The sequence below is a fragment of the Monomorium pharaonis genome, chromosome 5 (assembly GCF_013373865.1).
Source record: "Monomorium pharaonis isolate MP-MQ-018 chromosome 5, ASM1337386v2, whole genome shotgun sequence".
In the NCBI taxonomy this organism is placed as follows: Eukaryota; Metazoa; Arthropoda; class Insecta; order Hymenoptera; family Formicidae; genus Monomorium; species Monomorium pharaonis.
This window is the reverse complement of record NC_050471.1, coordinates 10,340,173-10,350,128: the sequence shown is the minus strand read 5'-3', so window position 1 is coordinate 10,350,128 and position 9,956 is coordinate 10,340,173. Positions and strand designations below refer to the sequence as shown.

The following is a 9,956-nucleotide window of genomic DNA, read 5'->3' as shown; positions in this document are numbered from 1 at the left end:
CACCTACGCAGCGTCATCCGACACGCTTGTCGCCTGTCAGCGGTCGGAGTAATCGAGACGAACGATAGCCCGTCCGCGTCGGTCTAGCGAAATTCGTTCGATCGTCGTCTCTCTCGCTCTCCGTTCCGGGAAGACGCGGAAGTTACAGCGTCGTATTCTTCAAAGCGTCACAAAGTTGCACGCCGCACGGCGTGCGATGCGACAAGTCGATCGGAAAGAGAAGAAATAGGTCTCCCGCGTGCACCCGCCTGCACTCCGAGGAGGCGTCGCGAGGCGCGAGAGAGTGCAGCTGAGTGCAGCGCGAAGCCGCGCGCAGTTAGCGCGAACGGCGAGCGGCGAGGGACCAATCACGCGCGGCCAACCGCGATCACGTGGCACGCTCCTGTCGTTACGTGTATGTTCGCCGACCGACCGACCGAGAGGGCGCGACCTACGAGAGAAGGACGCACGCTCGGGGCGAGTGGTGCGCGAACACGAGGGAGACGATAGGTTAGATTCGCGTTAAAGAGAAAGAGAAACCGTGCCGCGCTGGCATCGGCACCGACGAGCGGCGAGAGGGGTGGTGGCGATATACACATACACGCGAGATATACCCTCTTGTGCTCCGCGCGCGCTCCTATGACATACGTATTCGTTGAGATACACACACACACACACACACACACACACACACACACATATATGCGCTACGGTAAACGTACAACAAACGAAAGAGCGCGCACGAGAGGAGAGAGGGAGGAACGGACCAAGCGAGCGCCGTTACGATAAAAGAGAATCTCTCAGAGAGCGTACTCGCAGAGCCGTTTCATGATCGTGGCAGCTATGCTCCACGCCGTCGCCGCCGCCGTCGTCGCCGTCGCCGTCGCCGTCGTCGTCGTCGCCGCCGCCGCCGCCGTTGTAGGGCGCCTACCTAGCTAGTTTCGACGGGGCCGCGTCTCGGTCATACCCGTCAGTTAACAAACGAACACGAGAACGTTACGACGCGTGAGCGCTACTCTGCTCCCGTCGTCGTCACCGTCGCTTGCCGCTTGCCGTCGTCTCAGCCGCTGCCGCTGCCGTCGCCGTCATCGTCGCTGTCGTTGTTGGTCCTTTTGCCGTCGTCGCCGTCGCCACCGCCGTCGTCGTAGCTTCCCTGAAGATGACCATAATAGTATTTCTGATCGACACGTCGGCCTCTATGAATCAGAGGGCTTATTTGGGTGGGCGGCCCACGCTCTTGGACGTAGCCAAGAGCGCCGTGGAAACCTTCGTGAAGGTACGCCCGGAGGTTGCGGACGCAGCTCGTTACCCGCTGCGTCGCGCCACACCGCGCCATGCCGCGCCGCACCGCACCGCACCGCGGTGAGCCGAGCTGAGTCGAGTCACCGTCCTCGTCGTCCAGTGCGCGGTGCTGTGAGGGATGGAGAAGAAGGGGAGGGAGAAGAAGGGAAGGAAAGGAAGAGGGAAGTATAAACCCGTCTCTTCTTTCCGCGTTATCTCCATATCTCTTTTTCTCTCTCTCGCTCTCTCTCTCTCTTTCTCTCTCAGGCCACCTAGCCTTCTCGGCGACGAGGATTGTGACGAACGTCGGCACGCGGTTCCGCATGTACGTGGAAAACGCGCGTGTGTTGACCCCTCGATGAAAAAAAAAAAGACAAAGAAATGTAATAATCCTTCTTCCAGGTGCGGCAGAGATCGCCGGAGAGCCGCGGGGATCGTTACATGCTCCTGACCTTCGAAGATCCACCTCAGAACATCAAGGTATATCCTCCGTCGCGCGTGCCCCTCCCTCCGTTTTTCCTTTCGGTTCTCCTCACGTCTCCTGTCCTCTGCATTTCACCTACATGTTTCACCCTTTCACGTCATTCACGTTAATTCGGCCCATCCACGCGAGGATGCTCCCTGGGAGAGGAAGCGCTCGCTCTCCCTCTCCTTCGAGCGGTCGGTCTCGAGTTGGGTTAGGTTCGCCTAATGGCGTCGAATAATTAATGCGCAGGGGATACGCGAAGGCGCACGGACACGGCTCCGTGTCTCTGCTTTGCGTGACCCCTCTCCTCTCCCGACCCTCCCTCCGGCCGTCATCGTTCTCTGCCCCGTGCAACACGGCAGACACGGCTGCGAAAGATGCGCGTTGCCGGAGGTGCCGCGAGGCGAGAAAAAAGCGCCTCTGTCCGAGAGAGGAAAGCGTCTTTGGCGCCCTCCCGCATCGCGCGACTTTGCGCGCCAATTTCACAAGATATAAACGCTACGTTGCCTCCGTTTTTTTTTTTTTAAATTTGTCCGAGATTCGTATTCTCTCGTGTTTTCTCTATTACTCTTCGTCATTGTTCCCTAGTTGCAATTTATCTCGTGTTTGCAATCTTCTACTTTTCAGTTAACTTTTTACAAGTTGCTGGTCTGTTCTTTTCAGCTGAACTTTTACCATTCATCTTTTCTCTTTTTCGTCTCTACGTTGAAAGAGAAAAGATAATTTGGGCGAAAGGCTGAAATAAATAGACTGTGTGGTATATATATGGAATGTTTGTTTTTATTTTTGGAGTACATGTGAATAATACCTATTTTTCTATGGAAGTTCTTCTATGGAACTTAATAAAGTGTCTGGTGATATGCATGCGCGCGCGCGCGCGCGCGCGCGTGTGTGTGTGTGTGTGTGTGTGTGTGTGTGTGTGTGTGTGTGTGAGCCATGGAAGATTTCTACTGGATTTAGGTCTACAATGTTAGAAATTGCTCTAAGATTTTAGATAAAGCTTTGATGCATTTGATCAAATTGTGAAATGATTGGTAGACATAAGACAAAGAAAAAAAAATGTAGACAATTCTAAATATTTCTCGCAGATTTTAAAAATAAATTAATTAGTTTGACAATACATCTTGAAAATTTCTTCTGCAGAATCCTAGATTTTGACAGTTGAAAATTAAAAGAATATTATCATGAATTTATTTTAGTAAATAATAGAAATGCATAATGTTAAAAGAAATTTCAAATTTTATAAATATGTTTAAAGATGTATTCAATTATTCATTCCATATATGTATGTGTATATATATGTATGTATGTATAAAAGATCTTAGAGCAATTTCTAACATTGTGGACCTAAGACTTAAATCCAGTAGAAATCTTCTGTGGCTTATTTTTAATGAATACAATTATCTTTGTTAAAAAATATAATTTTATATTATGTTAGAAATTAATTTGAAAAGAAACTATATATAATACTTATTTTACATATTTTCTTAGGCAGGATGGAAGGAGAATCTGGCAACTTTCATGAACGAACTGAAGAACTTGCAGTGCATTGGCTTGACAACACTAGGTGCCGCCTTGAAGCACGCATTGGACGTGCTCAACATAAATCGTATGCAGACTGGTATAGATACATATGGACAAGGGAGATGCCCATTTTATTTAGAGCCGTCCGTTATAGTCGTTATAACAGATGGAGGAAAATATACGACTGTTAATGGAGTCCACCAAGATGTAAGTGTAATCTTCTGCTGCAAATATTAAGCAAAGCATGTGCATTTCATCATAAAGACAAAGTATAAAGACCAATAAATTTTTTTTATAGTTTACATTACCGATGCATTCCCCAATACCTGGATCGGAACTGACAAAAGAGCCATTTAGATGGGACCAAAGATTATTCTCTTTGGTACTACGATTATCAGGAACACCGGCCGTTGAACGAGATATCGGATTAGTCGCGAGTGACGCATCACCGATAGATGCAATGTGTGAAGTGACTGGAGGTAGGAGATGCACTTTGTCATTTTAAGCTTTTAGATGCACCTTAATATTGTACAATATTACGATTGTACAATATTAAGATGGGTTTAGATAGTTGAAAACGCTATGTAGCCTTTAAATCAGCAATAATGCTTATGATTCAGGATATGCGCTAAAAAGATTGAGGATTGAAGTAATAATTTTAAATTGAATTTATGTTATAGGCCGCTCGTACTGCATCACGTCTTTTAGAATGATGATCCAGTGCATAGATTCGCTGGTGCAAAAGGTACAATCGGGTGTGGTAATAAATTTCGAAAAAATTGGTCCTGATCCACCGCCATTGGTCCTTGAAGGCCAACAGACTGCGGCGCAACATCAGGAGGAGGAAGAGAACGAAGAGGACGGTAATGCAACAAACGGACTACGCGCTCAGTATCCTAATGTGCCAGTTCCAGCTGTAGCGCCAGCGCCAGCTCTAGCTTCAGCGCCAACGCCAGTTTCAACTTCAACTGTAGCTCCAGTTCCAATTTCAACTCCAATTCAAGGTCAAGTTCCAGTTCAAGCTCAAGCTCCAACTCAAGCTCCTGCAAACACGGCCTGGCATTCTTGTAGACGTTTGATCTATGTGCCGCGGTCAGCTCAGAAGGGGTTTGCAGTAGGTTTCTGGCCAATCCCCGAGAGTTTCTGGCCGGATCTTAGCGCTAGTTCGTTACCACCAAGATCGGCGCACCCGAACGTCAAATTCACATGCACCAGTCAAGAACCGATGGTGATCGAAAACCTGCCATTTGACAAGTACGAGCTAGAACCTAGCCCTCTGACACAGTATATCTTAGCTCGAAAACAGCCGACAACATGTTGGCAAGTGTTTGTCGCAAATTCGTATAAGTCAAGTGAAGTGGGTCATCCATTTGGTTACTTGAAAGCTAGTACAAACTTGACGTGTGTAAATCTGTTTGTCATGCCTTATAACTATCCTGTGCTATTACCGCTATTGGAAGAGCTCTTCAAGGTGCACAGGCAAAAACCAACACCCGAATGGAGGGCGCAGTTTCAGAGTTACATAAGGACCATGCCTACTTATTATGCTGCCGTGAGTTCTTCTATATTTTTATGTAAATAATTTTACAAATATTTTAAAAACATTTTTATCAAAGCATTGTTTATGTGTTGCAGTCGTTGAGGAGAGCGCTAACTAGGATGGGGGCATCTGCACCTCTGGCACAAACCTTGATACCCGATAATATGGATAATTCTTTATCGTATAGCGTTTTAAACTATTTAAAGCGATTGAAGAATCAAGCCAAGATCGAATTTGATCGTCTCTGTAATGAGGTTATTTCTAAGCAAGTCGCTGCTTCGAATCTTACGAAGAATTTAACTAATTGTACCACGAGCGTGGTGACGGAAGGAGTGAGAGTTATACCAAAGACACCGCTGAAAAAAGATTTGGTAAGGTTCAGTGACACCTAACAATTAATGTCATATGTTATTGTACAATACTAAAAGTTTATATGTATGCTTTGTAGGTGTCCCATCCTTTGTTGCAAGACAAATTCACAGGTCTCCGCGACCAACTGAACGAGTTCGGAGGTTTTGTTGTTGGGATAGTGAAGAATCAGCAGCAGCAACGTGGCGCGCACAGTTACAGGAACGCCTTCGATGTACCGAGGAAGTCGCTGCTCGATCAAGTCGTGCGGATGCGCGCGAATTTTCTGCAGCCTGGCTTGTTGCATACAAAATTACTTGATGACGATTACGTTCATTCGATGCCTCTAGCTCAAATGGGAAATTATCAGGAGTACCTGAAACGCATGACTCCGCCGTTGAGAGAGATTGAAAGTGTACCAGTTAGACAGCACATGTTTGGTAATTATTTAGCGAAGCGCTTGTGAAAACTTTTTCTGCGATGTACAACTGTATATGGAAAGATAATTATACTTTGTTTTGATCGTAGGCAATCCCTTTAAGATAGACAAGAGAATGATGGTAGATGAGGCAGACATCGATATGGTCGGCGCGACATCTTCGACATCGAAAGGCGGTCTCAAGCGGACCTTGCCGCAATCGGACAGCGTGGGCTCGTCCTCTCCGAGACCACCACCTAACAAGAGAAAACCTGGACCTATACCGAAAGACGTAATTGTGCGACGGCCTTCGTATTCGCCTACTAATACTCCACCGAGTTCGCCGATTCCCTGGGTGATAGAGGAGACGAAGAGTCAAGTGACGGGGACGACAGCTGCAGCAACAGCAGCAGCAACAACAATAACACCGACACCAATCGCCGATATGAGCACTCCGCCGGTTTTGTGTTTGTCCAACGTATCGCACGTGTCGTTGCCGTGTTCAAGCGTGTCCGAAAAGTTGGTAAACGGTCTCGCGGAAATGCCGATTATACCAGTTTTCGAGCCGATCCCGGTGGAACACGTTAACAACCATATGGACACGCCGCCCGTTCTTACGCCGATAATTAACAATGTCGACGCGATATCGAAGAGTGATGTTAAAAGTGAACGGACAGATAACGCGAGGAACGAGTGTAGTCGATTACCACCAATTAACGATTGCATCGAGAATAACGTGCGAGTAGTGGACAACAGTGCTACCGAGGAGAAATTGACAAATCACGTAGAGGAGAAGCGGGAACCGAAGACGGAGAAGGAGAGGAAACTGACGAAGAAAGAACTGGAAGACATCAGGCGGCACAATTTGAGTATCCGGACACTTGTTTACAAGGAAGTACGAAGAAGAGGGAAAAGTAAGTCTTCAACGCGCCAGTTGGTTCTCTCTTGTAGCCCGAGAAACATTGTGAAATTAATGATTGACAAAAGATTGATCGTACTTATCTATCGCTAACGATAACATTCTCGTAACAGCAATTAACACGTGATCAATTCATTTCATTTCAGATTACGCAACACTGTTTTCACACTTACATCAAGTTCAGGGGACCCTAGATATACGGCTTGCGTTTGTACAAGACATAGTAAAAGAATCATTACGCTTTAAACGCCATAACTTGGCATCACTGTTAGAAGAATATCTTAAAACCATTCAAGAGGACAGTTGCACTATAAATCACAAGCTGAATCACAATGGTGCCACGAAGATAAGTTATTAAGATACATGCGTAATCAGGGCATTATCTTAATGGTATAGAAGACATGTTGTGAGAAAATCTTTGTGTAGGTTTTTGTCAGAGATCTTAGCGGTTTTGATCTTTTTGGAATCAGATTGCTTTTGACAATTTCTGAAAAAACTTGCGCAATTTTGAGTGAATTTCCATTACATTTTTTATGGTAAATTTCAATAGCATTTTCGACGTCAACCACGAAAAGTCGTCTCTTTTATCTTATATACTTTTGCACGTGATCAATTGTTAAAAAAGCTTTGGATGTATTATCACGTGGCACTCTGCAGCCATGAATTAAAGCAATAATTAATTTATCACTAGTGATGTGAAAAAAATAGAGCAATATATCCAGCCATGTATACCAACTTCTATTATATTTCTCGATTGATAATATGTATGATTGATAATATATTTTTTTCTAAAATTTATTATTATTTTAAATCTTATGACCACATTCATAATTAGGCCTTATATTCAAGCTTTCCTTAAGTTTATCTTCAGATTCCGTACAGATTATTTTATTGGTTACAGAACATCTGAAGGTAAATTTGAAGACTTCTTGAATATAAGATGTGACTATGAGTACGGGCATTAATCTAATCCGGGATTTTCTCATCCTGGGTGATAATATCCCAAATAATACAACACATAATTGTAACATAATATATTCACATACGTACGTTTATTATCCTTCATCGGTACACGCGTGTTTGTATATTGTTACATGCAAATACGTGTTCTTGTATATTTTTCGTTTCGTCGTCTATTATAATGTACTTTTTCATCTCGGAATTTTGCCGGATATCATTTGGCGCACATATTGAAAATGTCTTGGATGCTGGCATACAAGACAACATAATTGCGCGTATGCAGGATAATAATGGATTGTTTATATTTATTCTTTAAATGTGAAACTGTATTCAAAGATTTTTCTAAATGCAAGTGCAATCAAATGAATCAGCATAATTCTATCCAACCCTTAGCGCCCAATGTCGAAATTAGGACAGAATAATTAATTACACTTTTACACCCTTACATTTTACATTTTCTATTACATTTAACCTATTTATAGTTACTTGTGATCAATACTATTAAGTTTAATAAAATGCCATAGTTTAACACTGTATCGAATTGTAGCAAATTCTGTTGTGTACTTTGATGTCATGAAAACAAATCAAGACCTGGCTTTCTATCGATGACACACAGTAATGATCGCAATTTTTATATACAGATAATTTTATATAAAGATTGAGAACATATCTTATTATGTGTGAGGAGAAAAATTGTAGAAAATAGCACATAAAAAATTATTGTATAATTTACTAAATTAAAATATTACTAACGAGTAAAAATTCTTGGTTGCAGTGTTTTCTTCTTTAGTTTTCAAGCTGCGAGACCTGTCGCATATACGGCATCATACTAAAAAATATCTAAATGAGAGTTTAAAGATTTAAATTTATCATGAAATCTATGAAGGGTTGACAGTGCCTGATGCTATTTGAAATTGAGATAATGTATTCAACTCATCATGTCACTAAAAGCTTTTATTTTATTTTACACATTAAAAATGTATATTTTAAAATTTAATATTTTTAATTAAAGATATATTGTACATCAGAAGCAATGCAAAAAGTGCACACAAAATTTTCTATTATTTTACGTGGACAATTTCTGTATGGAAACCTTCTGTTATATTATACAAAATTGAATATATATATATATATATATATATATATATATATATATATATATTTATGACATACGCACGCACGCGCATCCATACGTATACGAAAGATGAAAAATGTGTAACAAATTTTGTATTAAAAAATTCTAATTACACTATAATACTGTATGATTGAAGACAAGATAGGAACCAGAAAATCTTCATTGTATACAAATTTTAAACAAATGTATAGTATAACAGAATCAAAACTGCATTATATAACTGAAATAACATATGGAGCAAAATAAATTTTGTGTTTTGTCTCGAATCTTTATACAGTATGTGCACAGCAGAGAGATTCAAAGTAATGTTATATTCTTAAAAAAAAATTATTGAAGTACATGTGGGTTGAAAGAGTGTATGTTAATAGCGATAATTATTTATATATTATTATTAGTTATACAAATAATAAAATCGCTTACTTTATATCGGAAATAATTTGACCAAATATTATATAGGGTAGCAATAGACAAGGATGGTTATCTTACTTATTAATCGATTTTTGCATTTTATGGTATTTTAGCAAGTATTAATTTCTACTGTGTTGATCCCTCCTCACCCTTAAACAAAGGGAATCCAAGATGGAAAATATAAGACATATCATATTATTCAATCATTGTAAAAATTTATTTTATATGTAGTCTTTAGAAATTGTTTTCTTTTTATTTATGAAAAAAGAAGTGAGATATTTTCTCTATGGATTTTGAAATTTTCATTAATATATTTTTAATTCTCTGAAATTCTTGTTGATATTTTGTCGATATTCTAAGTGAGATAATCAACCACATGTTTTCTTGTGGACATCAACAATGTTCATATATTTTAGAAGATGTGGTTGAAATTGTATTTATTAGTTGAAAATATGTTGACTATCTTGTAAATTATTTTATAATAATGGAGCTTAGCTGAGTCTTATCCAGACGATGATGCTAGACGCTTATTTGCTCCAAAGAAAAGTGAATAGGCAATTATAGAATGATAATTGATATAAAAATTAATATAATATAAACTAAGTGCGATTGTGTCAAAAAGATTAATAGATTATAATTGAAGATGTTTCGATGTTTCAAGTACCTTGGTTACAGTTCTTTTTTTGTTACAGCTGCAGTAATTTATTATTATATATTGTTAAAATAAATCATGCTAAGAATGATTCTTTTTTACAAATCCACAAATTAAATTGTGTGCACAGTGTGCCTCACCAAAGCAAGATCGCGTTTCTGCACACTGTTGTGATAGCTTTAATAATTATGTATTTAATTTTGTGCAAAAATTTTAGCAATAAACTGCGATGTGACTCAAAATATCCAAAATATACCAAATCTGTTGATAGTAAATTTTGTAAGGCGTTTGCTACACAGACTTTGTCAGTAGAGAAGCTACAGAAT

General features: G+C 40.8%; 1 protein-coding gene across 2 annotated transcripts; it reads left to right on the top strand.

Annotated features, from left to right (window-relative positions):
• Positions 1-81: 81 nt before the first annotated feature.
• Positions 82-8,197, top strand: LOC105828438 (integrator complex subunit 6). Of its 2 annotated transcripts, none has more exons than XM_012666761.3 (9): positions 82-1,255; positions 1,663-1,740; positions 3,218-3,457; positions 3,549-3,729; positions 3,931-4,802; positions 4,886-5,161; positions 5,239-5,578; positions 5,667-6,470; positions 6,622-8,197. In XM_012666761.3, the coding sequence occupies exons 1-9, from the start codon at positions 1,139-1,141 to the stop codon at positions 6,831-6,833; spliced, it is 3,120 nt and encodes a 1,039-aa protein (XP_012522215.2). In that variant the 5' UTR covers positions 82-1,138; the 3' UTR covers positions 6,834-8,197. The 2 variants fall into 2 exon arrangements, with proteins under 2 accessions (XP_012522215.2, XP_012522214.2); XM_012666760.3 differs by having other exon boundaries at positions 82-1,585.
• The last annotated feature ends 1,759 nt before the right edge of the window (positions 8,198-9,956 follow it).